Source organism: Mustela erminea, chromosome 7, assembly GCF_009829155.1.
Source record: "Mustela erminea isolate mMusErm1 chromosome 7, mMusErm1.Pri, whole genome shotgun sequence".
Lineage (NCBI taxonomy): Eukaryota > Metazoa > Chordata > Mammalia > Carnivora > Mustelidae > Mustela > Mustela erminea.
In genome coordinates, this window is record NC_045620.1 from 85,372,977 (window position 1) to 85,387,997 (window position 15,021).

Here is a 15,021-nt window from a genome sequence, read left to right on the forward strand (position 1 = left end):
CTTAACCTCCCGAGTGATACGCCGGGGCGTCTGTACCCCCAAACCACATGTTTGCGATGGAGAAAAGTTAAATATCCTGAAAAGGGTGGGCAGGGTGATTAGAGAGAAAGAGAGAAAGGAAGAGAGAAGAGAAATGCAAATGATGAGGATCCTAGGATTTTTTTAAACAGTCGGAGCTCTTTCAAGGCAAAGCGCATCTGAAGGCTTTGGATGAACACGTCAGTCCTTTAGCCACAGATGGGGCGAGTACGGTGTCTGGACGAGGGTGGTATGCGGGAGGTTGGGAAGAGACTCAGCAGCTTGGCTTTAAGAAAACCCCACTATAGGGGTGTGGGGGGAACTGGCCGTTGACTCGTACGAAGTACTAAAGGAATAGACAACGCTTAGGGTGACTATGCGCGCTGGAGGGAACCTGATTCCAGATATAGGTTCTGATGCTCGCCCTGTGTCCCTTTGCTCTTCGAAAGCCCACTTAACAGAAACTTGAGTCCTACCTCTCGGACTGATGCAAATTCTTTTAGTTTGCACATTAAGAGTTAGCCTCGATATATTTGAGAGCTCCTAACCTTCTCCAAACAACCTCTGCGTATAGGAGCACTCTAATCTCTCTCAAAACTCTTTCTCCTATTTACACCCCCCTTTAGGACGAGGGTTCGGTCCGCAGCTGGCGGAGTGGGATGGGGGTGGGGGCGATGGGAGCGAGAGGCCGACTGCTTTGGGGGAGTCAGCCTTTTGGCCACCATCAGGGCGGGAAGGGGGACTGGCAGTTTGCATTCCCCGCAGATCGAAGCTCCCTGCTGATCGATTATTTGATAATTGATTTTCCCCGCAGCCAATGCGCGGCCGCTTTGGCAGAAGCGCCTCCTGATTGGCCGAGCCCTCCTCCACGGCTGCCTACCGAGATTTGGGTGAGCTCATTTTCCAGTCGACCGCAGGGGGAGTTTTCCGTGAGGTTTCAGCTGGAGGGAGGAAAAAAAAATCCTGCTCGGAGCCGAGCGAGCTGCGAGCCTTGCTCGAGGATGTGAGGTTTCCAGCCTGCTGGTCGAGCTGCTGTGGCCGAGCTATCTAGGCGTATCAGAGCCGGGCGGGCAGAAAAATAAGAAACGAAAATAACACCACCAAGTATTATAATAAAAGGCAAGCTCAGAGTAGGAGAATAAAGAGAGAATTTTGTTGTTGTTAAGCCAGAAAATAGGTATTTAAAGGGAGAAAGTTAAAATCAGTGGCTGGTTTGACCCTCCGAGTTGCGGGTTGGGACCGGTTTTTGTCTGAAAATCTCAGCTCCCGAAGTGAATTTCTTTTTCTTTGGTACTGGGAGTTTTCCCTGAGCCGGGATGGGGGCAGGAAAGAGGAGTGGGAGGAAGAAGGGCTGGGGAGAAGAGCGCAGAGTGTCGCGGGGGAGAGAGCTTGGGGCGCGGGGTCCCTCCAGGCCCCAGCACGGCGGAGGCCAGAGCCCCTCGGCGCTTGGAAGACAAAGGCGGCGCGGCCGTAGCCCGAACCCTGCGCGCCGACCCTGCCGCGCAGCGCCCTGGGCGCACGGCTTCCTCGCTCGGAGCGGGTCAGAGAAAGAGCCTGCTTCCCTGAGTCTCTCCGGCCCGGGCTCCACCCGCTGCTCCGAGCCCGCGTCGGGTTTCGTTTTCCGGCGATCATAAATAGCTTCGTGTTTGTAAACAGGCGCTGGGGGCACATTCCCCGCTCTCCGCTCATTGTTCCCTCCCTTCCTCTCCCACTTCGCGCAGGACGCCGGGGCTGGGGCTGGGGGCCTCCGGGACTAGGAGGTGGGGGAGGTCCAGACCCCAAAGTGAGAAAATGCAAGCATTTCCTTTCCTTGGGCCGGGTGTCCACCTCTGACAGCAACTCTAAGCTGGATCTGCAGAAAGCCCCAGCCTTCAACACTCCACGTTCTCGGGACTCCCTAGCAGAGCCTTTCCCAGCCTTGCTCCTGCTTATCTTCTCTCCCCGTTTGACTTTTCTGCTTGGGGTGGTCAGTTGTGAGAATCCAATACTTTTCGCATTAGTCCCCTTAGCCCCGAAAAATACTGGAAGACCCCAATAATTTCGAGGAAAGTCATGAAGTCTATGCGCAGAGCCCTGTGCAAAATAACTCCCGCTGCTGCCTGCCCCGCGTTTATTCCCAATTTATTTCAAGAGAGTCGGCTTTGGGGAGAGAGTCTGGAGGGGGTGGGGGAGGAGGAGAAAAGAATACGGAAAATAAAGCCTGCAGCCGGGGGCTCCTGCCCGCGTTTGTGCGCGTGTGCCCTGGGTGTGTGGGTGTTTGTGCCTGGGCGTGCGATTTAATGGAGCGCCTCTCTGCCTCTCCAGTGCGGCCAGAGCTCGCTTCGCGCACCCACCCCTGCCGAGGAGCCTACTTGCTGCAGCCCAATGCATTGTGTAAGACGCGACCTGTTATGGCCACCACTACTTCCGGGTTCTAGCATTCTGGTCGGAATCCACCTCTCCGCCTGTGCAACACACACTTTACACACGCACGGGGACTGCAAGCGGGCAGCATCGATCGTGGCTCCTTTAAGACAAACTCAGACAGACATTTTTTTTAACCCTCCTCCTCTAATCTCCCTCCAGTGCAGCAGTTGCAAAGAGGGAGAGAGAGGGAGAGAGAGAAAGAGAAAGAGCGAGCGAGAGAAGAGAGAAACTGATTAGGAATTAGGACTGATTCAAGGGAAGCGAGCGCTAGGGCTTTGTGCATTTGAATATTAACATTTGAGGTGTTCTGACCAGAAGAAGACAGAGCGGATGATCATTCATTCACCACGTTGACAACCTCGCCTGTGATTGACAGCCGGAGTGGCAGAAAGCCATGAGATTTGGTAGTTGGGTCTGAGGGGCGCTCTTTTTTTTTTTTTTTTTAAACTGATTTTTTTTGGGGGAGAGAAGATCTGCTTTTTTTTTTTTTTTTTTTTTGCCCCCGCTGCTGTCTTGGAAACGGAGCGCTTTTATGCTCAGTGACTCGGGCGCTTTGCTTCAGGTCCCGTAGACCGAAGATCTGGGACCAGTAGCTCACGTTGCTGGAGACGTTAAGGGATTTTTCGTCGTGCTTTAAAAAAAATTTTTTTTCCGGGGGAGTTTGCTTATTTGTTTCTTTTCACACTGGCCTTAAAGAGGATATATTAGAAGTTGAAGTAGGAAGGGAGCCAGGGAGGCCGATGGCGCAAAGGGTACGTATTAAAAAACAATTGTGGAACTCAAATGTGAGATTAAATTGAAACGTGGCTGAAAGACACTGCTAAAAAGTTTCCTTTTTTCTCTCTGTCTTTTTGAATGAGGCTCCTAAAGCCGTGGCCTAAAGGGAGAGAATTTATTCAGTGCATTTGTAGACTTACGTATGTTACATGTAATTAATTCAAGTAATCAAGTTTTCTATAGATTCCTAACCAGCAGCTATAGAAATAAAAATACAAGCTTGGGCAATCATCTGTTTAAAAAACAAAAACAAAAAGCACTAGATATCTAATGTTATAATGTGAGTGTTCAGGGAACAGAAGTTTAAGGCTATTTTTAAAGGAAATGAAGCAGCTAGAAACTTCTGATGTGTTATTGATTGTGCTCATCTTTTAATATCATTAGAAGTATTTAGCTTTTTTTAAGCAAATGACTTTGTCATAGTACAATGGCTTTGGGGGTCGGAAAACATTCATCTTTTAAAAGTGATTTTAATGTGCATGGATTTTTATAAAAGGTGATACTTTGAAAGTTTTTGTTAGAAAAGCCCTCCACTAATTGGATACTAAGCACACAGCTACTCACTTTAAAAATGCAATACTAATTTCCCCAATATTCCTATTTGAATGGAAATGTAGTGAGAGTAAAGTGAGACAATGACAACCCAACTGAGGTAGTTTCTTAAAAGAAAGGGGGGGTTTACAAAAAGCCTTCCTTGCATAATTTCTGTACTGGCCCTCAAAGCCCTGTTTGCAAAAGAAAGTTACTAGGCTGACACATTTTTCTTTACTGCTTTGGTTCAGGCAAATGTCAGCGTTCTTCCAAACTATTTTCACACCTCTGGCTTTAAGGAGATGAAAGTGGCAATTCCTCTTTTCTTTGAAAATCATTTCACTCTCGGCGCCTCCAGATCTTGGGAAAAGAACTTGCCGGGAATGAAGCAAGGAGAAAATCCTAAATAGCTAAATTTTGCACACAAGAATAATGACAATCAATATGAAAGTAGTTTTTCTGAAGAGAGAATATGGGGGTTGTGTATGCATTTGCTTTTGAATTTACTTTACACCTGATGAGTTACATTTGTCTCACTAACTTCTAGTCTGGGGGGAAAGTTCATAAGAGTAGAGAAAATAGGATATTTAGCTGTCCCAACTATAGGTTTTCTTTAACTTCGAGGGGAAATTGCCCATTCTAAATTCAGCTCTAATGAACATGAAGAGCTACGTTTCTCTAAGTTTCACTTATAAAGAGGCCAGTTGGTTTTGTATAATTTAACAGAGTTTGTCTTGGAAAGCAAAGGAAATGCAGTGTCTTGCAGGACTGCCTAACCCCACGCTGGCAGAGAAATAAAATGAGAAGCCTGTCTGAATTCATGTGCTTAGCTTAGCTGTTCCCATCGTAACTTTTTTTTTTTTTTTTTTTTTAATTCCCCCTGATGGGAAGGGGCTGTGAAACTAGGCGGGCTTGCTGCACTGTCCTGGCACGTTTTATTATTGTGATTTTGAATTTCCTCCTCTAGAGACGTGCACGTTTTACCTTCCGCCCTCCGGGAGAATGCCTCCCTTTCTTTCCTTCTTTCTTCCTTCCTTCCTTGCCAAAGGATCCTGAATTTCTGAACTAGTTGATAGGGGCACAAGTTAGGGCAAGACCGTTCATCCCAGGCGAGTCTCAGAGAGAATCCTAGGATTTTTACTCTAGAAATCATTTTTAAAATAAGAAATCTCAACTTTAGAGATGCAAGGCCACGGAATTCCGGGTTGAAGGATCCAGCTGGACTGACATTATATAAGCTCCGTGCCCTGCTGTCTCCCCATTTGCCCGCCTGGCCTTCTGAACCTTGTTTTCTCCTGTTTGTCATGCAGTACGACGATCTACCCCATTATGGGGGCATGGATGGAGTAGGCATCCCCTCCACGATGTATGGGGACCCGCATGCGGCCAGGTCCATGCAGCCGGTCCACCACCTGAACCACGGGCCTCCTCTGCACTCGCATCAATACCCGCACACAGCTCACACCAACGCCATGGCCCCCAGCATGGGTTCCTCCGTCAATGACGCTTTAAAGAGAGATAAAGATGCCATTTATGGGTAGGTACAATGGGCAGCAGGTTAAGTAGTAGAGACGTGACGTTTCCTCTATTTCCCTGTGCCCTCGGTAAAAGGAAAGCTCTATGGATTGGAGGTACACTATTTGATAACTTTTCATTTGCATTGCATGGAGAATTTGCTGGGGGAGGGTGCAGCCTGCCATCCCGGACGCCCCCCATCTCCTCACATGGTCAGCGCTTGCCCAGCATCCGGCTCTGTCGAGGCTGTGCCAGCGAGGGGGGTCGCCTTGCAGGAGAAGTTGCCAAAGGTCCCTTGTCTCCTCTCAGACCCTGGCTCGGTAGCTCAGCGGGTTGGAGTCCTCTCTTGCTCGACTTCGCTGGGAGAGCCTTGGGGATTTCTAAATGTAGGCGCCTTTGTGTTGGAACGAAACTTTTAGTTTAAGGGAAAATCTTTTAAGCCACTGATTGTTCTGACTTGCTAAGTTTACTCAGCAACCGTATGCCGGCTGGGCCGCCGCACAATAAAATCAAGGGAGGACAGTTGCAGGTCAGGCAAGGGGGAATATGCTTTGCATTTAGGGAGTTTGACCACCGTAGGCAAGGAGAGAGCTCGCTCTGAATTGTTCTAGACATTAAGAAACTTCTAGCTGTTTTAGCACTTTGTGTTCAAAGGCGAAACCTGCAGCATTTGGAAGTAGGTATGGGGGTGCTCTCAGGCCAGTGTTGTTTTCAGACTGTGGTTTACACCGTGTTCTCCAGGACAGTCGATTGGACCCAGGGCTGGTAAAATCCTTTGAAAGTCACTTGTGCCTACTGTGTGCTCATGAATTTGGGGACCTCGTTTTACTTTGCAGCAACTTTTATTTCTATTTATTTCTGCTTTTGGAAAAGAAAAAATCAGGCAACACTGACCCTCCCCAGCTGAAAACCCTTTCTGCTTTATCTTCTGGTCCCTTGTGCAATGGGCTTGTTGAAATCCCAGCGTTCTCTCCTTAGCGTTAACTGCAAATGGTTTAGGCGCCGGGACAGAACATTTGGGGAAGCTTTGAAAAGGACCCCAAACTGTTAAATTCCCGGCTGGGCTGTGAGAGCTAATAAAAGACTTGAGACACCTCCTTGAGCATTAGTAGAAGCATTTTTTTTAATGGGTTGAGATAAGCGACATCTAGGCCCCTCGCTCTACTAGCTGCTTTGCCATTCCGCAGAGACAAAAATGAAAGGCTTTACCGCAGGAGCATTTGAAGGAACTTTCTTTTGGGGGCAGTGGGGGCCATTGGCTAAGGGAGGGAAGTGCGCAGGGAGCTGAGGAGGAGCCTTGCTGCTCTCCGAGGGCTCGTGGGGTCGAGATCGGTAGGTGCAGCCCTCTGACAGTCGGTCCTGCAGCCATAGAGGTCCTTTCCCCCAAGTTAGCAGAGCGCCTGCCACCAAGATCCCCCGAGCCTTGGGCTTTGCGAGGCTGCCTTGGGGGAACACACTTGAACAAGCCTTCTCAACCGCTGTGCCCACCGCCTTTCTTCTCCACCAGGTCCTAGATGTGCCGCGGAGGGACGAGGGCTAGTCGGGGTGGGAAACTTAATTCAAAATGGCTGCTGGAACCGCTTGGGTTTTATTCTTAGCAAATGTTACCAATTTCTCCGGCCAGATATGCTGAACCGATCCTCAGACACTGTCTTTGGATAAGGGCCTCCGACTTGGGAGCCCTAGGAGGAAGGGGAGGTGAGCAGTCACCTGGTTGTGTGTGTGTGGGGGGGAGGTGGTGGTGGTGGAAAAAAGTAGGTGACAAAATCAGAGAGGGGATCCCCGGCTCGAGCTCCTCTGGCTGTTTTTCTTGGGGGCCTTTTTTCACTGACTCGGGACTAACCGTTGTGTTGTTTGTGACTGTTGTATTTTCTTGCAGACACCCCCTCTTCCCTCTCTTAGCACTGATTTTTGAGAAATGTGAATTAGCTACTTGTACCCCCCGCGAGCCGGGGGTGGCGGGAGGGGACGTCTGCTCGTCAGAGTCATTCAATGAAGATATAGCCGTGTTCGCCAAACAGGTCAGCAAAAATATATGTTTAAAAAGTAAAGAAAAAAGAAAGAAAGAAAGAAAGAAACTCCCTCCCCCACCCAGCACATTTTCAAAAGTAACCAGCAAATAGTCCGCCCTAAGCCATGCCTGCGACATCTACCCTGAGCTTATCCTCCTATATGAGTGTCTGCGGACGACTTAAAATCACCCATAGTTTTCGCAGCTCCCGCTTGGTGACCTGACGCAGAAAGCTCACTCTATAAAATAAAATCACAGCGCGCTGTAGCTGCCTTGGTCTTGGCGAGCGGGCAGCGTCCTCTAGAAGCAGAGTTGCTGGTAGAAGTAACCAAGTAACCCTGAGCTCTGGGCATGTTTTTGGCTTATTTGATCACACTGAAGGGTTTCTGCGCGGGACGAACTCGGTGTCACCCAGTCCTTCCCCTGGACAGTGTAATGAGGCAAAAGACTAGGAAGGTGACCAGATTTCAAATGTTCTTTCTCCCCCCCTCCCCTTCTCACTTGTATTTAGATTCGCGCAGAAAAACCTCTATTTTCTTCTAATCCAGAACTGGATAACTTGGTAAGAGTGGACCCCTTCCTCCCCTCCCCCAACACCCCTCCCCCCAAGCCCCCAGCCTTGCTTGAAGCGCCCCAAGGTTTCAAGACGGGTCTTCCCGTAGCTGCCGGGCGGCTGCAGACGCTTCCGTCCACGGACAAGTGGTCCGGGACAAGATCCCCGGGAAATAAATTCATCTCGAGAGGGGCCGGGCAAGCCGGCGCGGGGAAACGCGAGCTTTTGTTTTTTATGACAGCCGGGCAGCGCAGCTCTAATCAGCGCGGGGATTTATCTCCGGGCCTGTCAGCGTGTGTGCTTAAACTTTGCGGACTTCCCAGCCCTCAGAGTCGCGTCACGAGGGCAGCAACGGGGCAAGAGCCCCCAAAGCACCAGTACGCCTGAAAGGTGTGCGGAAAGCGGCAGAAAGTTTGCAGTGTGAAAAGCCACACGTTGGGGACTATTTGGAATATTTTCGGAGCATACCTTACAAGGAAATATCTAGTCCAGGGATGTGGCCCTTTCAGGTGGGGTGGGGGCAGTGGGGCTGAGAAGGGGAAGAGCCATGGGAGAGGAGGGTGTTTATGATCCCCACTTAGATGCTTTGTTGTTGTTTTAGCTATTTTTTCTCCTTAAGAAATATAAACCTCTAGATGGTACCCAGTCGCTGCTATTAAGTTTTAGTGTTATTGCCATAAATCAAAATAACTCTATTTACTTGGGGGGGGCGGATAGGCTAGAGATGGTAGAGCTGTGACAGCCAATTTTCTGCAAACTAGGAATAGGGTGCTCATTCTTTTTGTATCTTTGCAGATGATTCAAGCCATACAAGTATTAAGGTTTCATCTGTTGGAATTAGAGAAGGTAATTTCTCTAGCCTCTTTTCCTTTTGCTTTCTCCTCACCCCCAAACTTGAGGGGGTGGGGCGGGGTGAGGTGGGGGGAGGGTTCTGAATGGCTGAAGTTCAGGCTTCTGAGACATTTGCATAAATGTCTTTCTTTCTGGTAATTAGTGTCAAGGCCAATCTTAGCGTCCATTTCTCTTTGCAGTTTAATTACAATTTCAGCCACTAAACCCGGCATCTCAGATGCCCTAGCCTTGTATTCATTCTTAATACTTTGCTGGCTTTGTATAAATAGTTGCAATTCTATGCATCTCTCTTGATGTTTAGAATGCTGTTGTGAGTTTGCTTTACAGGTTATATACTTTTGTGATCTCTTCTCTTCCTCTTCCCCCCTTTTCTTTGCTACCTCTGGGTGGGTGGGTGAGGGAGTTTTGTTTAGTTTTGGTGAGTTTCTGGAAGACAGTCTGAGAGCAGCGGCAGGTCAGACACAGAGGAGAGGCGGAGGGAGGAGGAGGAGGAGGAGGAGGAGTGGGCAGGGAGTCTGGAGGAGGTGGTGGGGGAGGCACATTAAACCTTGTGCAGAGACAAAGCAGAGTTGATAGTTGTGTCAATTTCTTGAATCTGTGAATCCTGCACACACCCCACCTTCACACTCAAGAAAGGGTGTGGGATAACATGATTTTGCTAGCTGTTCTATAAATCTCAGCAATAAAAACTTAATGCATTGTAATTCAAACTAACATTAAATTGCAAGCACACTGGGGTTTCTTGTGAGTTTGTGCATGTCAGTGATGCCTGAGGCCTGTAAGAGACCACTCCACTTAAACCTAAATATTTTGAAGCTTTCTTTTTCCTTTTTTTAAAAAAAATCAATTTGATACTTTTTTTTTTTGTGGCTGTAGGTGTTTTTCATATCATGAGTACTGGCAATTTGATTTTCTTCTATTTTTTGAAAGTATCCTAAAATATGCTTCTTATGGAGAGAACCCCTAATTACAAGTGTTATAAGGGCTTGGGCTGTCAGACATATGTCCTATGCCACCACAGTTCTGGTCCTTTGGAGGTGTGTGTGTGTGTATATATATATATAGAGAGAGAGATATCTATATGTATACATATATTCACATTTTCCCTTAGACTCATTGGAAAAGGACTTATGATAAAGTAAGTGGATGAAATTAAATAGTTTACCTTAAATGTCACCCACGCAGGTCACCTCTCTAATGGCCACAGCCCTGGGAGCAGATGAATTTAACACGGGTGTTGAATATGTTGTAGCCTGTGAATCATCTTGTCACTGTCAATTTTCTGGGATATCTCTATTTTGCAAGAAAAGAAAGTTATTCCTAATTCTGGATGCGTCTGGGGGTCTCTGGAGGACAATTGCTCTGTGTTTCCCTATTTGGAAGTTTGGATCTCACAAGGGGGGTGGTTTGCACTTGTCAATGTCATTTATGCACTCCTGATTATATTTCCATTTTTTTATTTCTGTCATAATGTAGGTACACGAATTATGTGACAATTTCTGCCACCGGTATATTAGCTGTTTGAAAGGGAAAATGCCTATCGATTTGGTGATAGACGATAGAGAAGGAGGATCAAAATCAGACAGTGAAGATATAACAAGATCAGCAAATCTAACCGACCAGGTATGCGCTTTTCAATTTCAACATCCCTAGGAAAAAAAAAAAATCTGTATGCATATTGCTTGCTGGGTCACTACCACCTCTTTTTATTATTTGCATATGATTAAGTCCCTTTTAGATACATTTCCATCGAAATGAAAATTTTTGAATAATGTGGCTATTATTGCTTCATTAAGGCTGGCTCTGGGATTCGACCTGGAGAGATGAGCTTGTAAAAGCTTTGCCTGCAAACTTGACCTGTTTCTTGTCGCTTTTAATTTTTGTCTTTATTTTATTTACCCTCTATAATAATGGGAGTGTTAACTGCCAGTGACCGCCTCTGATTGTAGGGCTTTGTTCTGGAGCATTTTTTCCCCCTTCTATTTCGAAGAAAAGAAAAGTGTAGGGTCTGCTTATTTCTTATTTTATTAGGAAAAAACCCAAGATAGGTGGTCTAAGAGAGACAGCGAGGGTTTGAAATCTAGCAAATGCTGGCTATTTTCTCCCTGTCTATACGGTTCATTAGCCTGTCTTGTCAGTTTTCCTCGGCCGAGCGCTTCTAGACCTCACTGAACATTGCTTTGTGCGGTGCTCGCTGCAAGCTCGCCCATTTTATTGTACTTAATAGAAAAAATAAGACCGGGCCGAGGTTATAAAAACAGATAAATATGGATGTTTCTCCTCCTCCTTTCCACTCATCTTCCAGCTGGTACGTGCACCGGGCCCTCTGGGTTGGCAGCTTTTGGAAGTGTCAGTGTCGGGGGCACCCCTGCGACTCCTCGAGGTGGTGGTGGGGGACCTCGCGCCGCCCTCCCTCTCAGCTGCGGGCCTTTGCTTGCTTGCCCCCTCCTCTCCGGGGCTCCCTCCAGGCCCTTCTTCTGCCGCGTTGCTAAGTGGGGACGACTTTTATTTGGAGTTGCTGGGGGATTTCTCTCCCTCTCTCACCCTAACACCACTGTTTGCTCCCAGTGTCTGTCTGTCTCTCTCTCTCTCTCTCTCTCTCTCTCTTTCTTTCTCCTGTCGCTGCGTCTCTGGATTGGCCCAAAGAAGTTGCAAAAATGCAATGAAAGTGAAAACCTGAGGAGCGGGTGAGATGAACCGGGCTCAGGACAGCTCTCTGCAGTGAATTGCTGAAACGCGAATAGAGATGGGGGTTGCGGGTCTCCTCTGGCCTCTCCATACAGAAGTGAAGGCCTAGAGTTGTTTCTCTTTCTGACTTGGCACGTGAGTTCTGTCTTGTGGGGGAGAGATCAGCCTGCCTTTGTTAAGCCAAAGGAGAGCCAGTCACGCAGTTTTCCTTTGCAAGCTCTGCCACGATCGCTGTTGGCTAGTCGCTATCTTGTAGAGTCCTTGCAGGAGTGCCCGACTCCTGGGTCTTGGTGTCATCTTAAAAGTTTTCTTCTCTCAACATCACCCTCTTAACATAAATTCCCAGCTTGGATTTCTCTGGGTAATTCCGCGACAGAGGCCGAATTCCTCCTTTCCCCGAGAGCAGTGGAGGGTAGGCAGAGGTGAGCTTTAAAGACACCAGCGCCGGTTCTTTACTGTGATTTGGCAAGTTGCAAACTTTCGGCAGTGTAGACGAGTGCGCAGAACAGGCAGTCTGAGCATTCCCATTGCGTCCCCGCCGAGGTGGGAAAACTGCAGGCAGCTCCCGGCCCCCCATCCGGCCCTGCAGGCTGCCGGCCTCCCGCCTGGTTCAGCCCGCCAGCCCTTGCCCTGGAGCTGCTAAATGCAGATTCCGCTGAGGAACCCTCGGGTAGCTGCTGTTGAATAAAAATTGTAATCCAACAAGCCTAACTAGAAAATGGGATTCTAAGAGCTCCGGAGTGCTGGGTACATAAAGCTATTTGAGCAAATTACAAGAATCGCTTAGGGGCATGAATGAAATCAACACTTTAATTGCCTCCAAAATGAAGATTTATACCCCATTTTCTCAACGAATCATTATTTTATTAAAGTCAAAGATAAAGGACCAAAGCTATGGGTTTTATTGGGGAGGGGGACACAAAAATGTTACAACATCATTGTTTTCCCCCTACTCCTTCGGCAAACTTTTGTTACACAATTAGCTTAATTTGAGATATACAGATTGGTAGGCAATTGTCGTGGATAAAAATTCGCATTTTATTCTCCCTCACCTAAAAAAATGAGAAGTGTGAATCCAGCTCCCTCCGCTTACTGGTGGGCTTCGCAGCTTTGACTGGGCTCGTGGCGCTGTTGGCCAATGCGCGTGGGTGCACTCCCGTGACCCCTCCAGCTCACCTAGGTCTTGGTCGGAGGACAGTAAACCCAAGTTTTGTTTTTCCTAATTGTCCGCTTCCCGGGAGCCAGGAGCGAGTGCGCCTGGGCTCTCCTGGGAGCTGGGAGCGCAGAGCCGGGCACACGCGGGACCTAGGCTCTGCCCGGGAGTGGAGTCCCCTGCTCTGGGAGGTGGGGAGACAGAGACCAGGCACTAGGGCCGCCCGCTGGGCGCCAGTTCTTCGGACTGAAGCCTGTTTGCAGGTCCCTGGAGCGCTGGACCCTTGGTACGGCGCCCTGGGGGCTGGGCCCCAAAAGGACGGCCTCGCCACCTGTCTGCGAATGTGGCCCAGCCAGTTTGAGCCCCGGCAGAGGGTGCGCTCCGGGACTGGATGCTTCAGGTGTGGTGCGAGCACTGGTCCTCGTTAGCTCATTAACCCCTCTGTCTCTAGGGCCTGCTGGCGGCACGGTTTATTTTATTTTACTTTTATCCTCGGAGGGCGCCTAGGCTGCCACTGCACAGGGACCTAGCTGGGATCGACGACTTTGATACCAACCGGTTTCCCGGAGGGCTAAATCGGCGGATATCCATTAGGCCTCGTAGTTTTGGTGTTTTTTTTTTTTAATTTTTATCAAATTAAGACGCCAGTATAAGCCGTGATCTCGTTTACCCTCTACATCTATGTTCTCCCCCAACCCCTTCCCGCCCACTTCCACTCCCCAGACCCCGAGGAGCCAGGCCTGAGAGTCACCTCCCGCGGGAGCAGGCCTCCCGGGCGCCCTCTCCCGACAGCCTCGCTCCCAGCTCGGCACGGGCACTCCCGACGCCCGGGGTCTGGGGACAGGCGAGGTGCCCCAGGGGCTTCCGGGCCTCGGCTCCCGGCCAGTGCCCGGCTGCACCCGGGGAGCGGGAGCAGAGGAAAACGTTGGTGCGAGGCGTCGAGGCCAGGGTCGAGCCTGGTTGTCAGTGGAGAAGAAAGCTGGCCCGTCGGGCGGCTGGACGCCTGTTTTGTGGGGGGAGGGGTGGTTCCGGGTGGACCTGGGGCGGTCAAGAGGGGGTTAGACGGGGAAGAGCCTGGCCTCCCAGACGTTAGACTTTAGGTCTCGCTCCCAGAAGGAGCCGTCGAATGAAGTCTTCCTTCCCAGGGCGGTCTGTTGCTCGCCATTCCTTGGATCTAAGCATTTTTCCACTCCAAGAACCAGTCCAGAGAGTGGAGAGAGAGCAGTGAAGAGTCTGTAGAGTCGTCTCCGGGCCCCTAAGGCCGCCTCCCGAGGTGGCCACGCCTGCTTGTAGCGAGCGCGGACTAGCGGGGCCTGTGCTCGGGTGCCAGCCCGGGTTTCCCACAAGCAGCGGGAGGCAAAGAAATGGTCCCTTTGGATTACAATTTTTATTCAACAGCAGCTCTCCGGGGGGTCCTCAGCTGAATCTGCATTTAACAGCTCTTGGGCGAGGGCTGGCGGGCTGCACAGGGCGCCCTGTTGCATGTTAATCCAGATTTGTGCCTGACATCTGGGGAGAAGTAATGTGGCTCAAGGAGATGGAACCAGAAAGCCACGTACGCCAGGCAGGTTAAATGCCAAGTGCCGCTAAAACTCCCCGGGGAGGAGGATCGGCCTCCGGGGCTGTGCGGCCCAGGCTGGAGAGCGCCAGGCCTGGGGCCTCGGGGATCCGGGGCAGCCTCGGGCCAGTGAGCTTTGGTTCCCAAGTGGGCTAGGAAAACCCTGGTGGCGGTTGCTTTATTTTAAAAATGCGAGGTGTTGTTTCTAAAGCATCCTTTGAGATAAAAAAAATTCTTAAAACTGAACTTGAACTTGACTGAAAACGCCCCCTCCCTGCAAAGTGGGGTAGGGATGCATCCAAGGGAGATTTAAGCTTTCTCTTTTGGGGAGGTGTTTTGGTAAGAAATGGGGACGAGAGGGCAAAGGACGGGCTGATGTCCTTGATGAATTGGCTCTGCTGCTTTAGAAAAAAAAAATAGGTGAGGCCATTGGATATTTACTAATACTAGAAATGCAGGCAATTTGTTTTCATCCAATAAAAAAACTGGCCACAAACAGCAAGAGACGGGAAAATGGTCCCTTTGCCAGGTAGATTGTTTCTAAATGCTTTCACATGGACATACCTTATTTAAATTGTAAATACTTCAGAGGGTCCCAATTAATGCTTTTTTCTTGGATACTCTGTCCCTAGGTCTTGCATCCATGGGGGTCTTAGATTCACCTAACTTTACTCTTTGATTGTTGTTGTGGGTCTGGTGTCGTTCTCTTAATTCCCCCCCCTCCACTTTTTTTTTTTTTTGAAATATGTAAAGGGAAATTGTGGCAAGATTCTCTTTAATGATTAAATAATAAGGTGTTGACTGCTTGTCACTACATTAGCTAATTGGGATGTTCATTCTAGGCTCTTTATGGCTTAGTATCCTTTGAATTAAAACTTAGTTATTTACCAGGTGTGTTTTTATTGTTGCTTTCTGATTGGCTTTCTAAAAATTTTAATTCCTGTATAGTTAATATACAG

At 49.0% G+C, this 15,021-nt stretch overlaps 1 protein-coding gene across 2 annotated transcripts in view; it reads left to right on the forward strand.

Annotated features, from left to right (window-relative positions):
* Positions 1–2,272: 2,272 nt before the first annotated feature.
* MEIS1 (Meis homeobox 1) overlaps positions 2,273–15,021 on the forward strand; it is a 134,844-nt gene continuing 122,095 nt past the window's right edge. The window contains exons 1-6 of one of the 2 annotated variants that reach the window (XM_032352295.1): positions 2,273–3,176; positions 5,043–5,269; positions 7,127–7,268; positions 7,770–7,820; positions 8,607–8,657; positions 10,140–10,286. In XM_032352295.1, coding sequence (XP_032208186.1) covers positions 3,165–3,176; positions 5,043–5,269; positions 7,127–7,268; positions 7,770–7,820; positions 8,607–8,657; positions 10,140–10,286 — 630 coding nt within the window. In that variant the 5' untranslated portion in view covers positions 2,273–3,164. The remainder of the gene's footprint in view (positions 3,177–5,042; positions 5,270–7,126; positions 7,269–7,769; positions 7,821–8,606; positions 8,658–10,139; positions 10,287–15,021) is intronic. The other variant, XM_032352294.1, reaches the window with a different exon arrangement.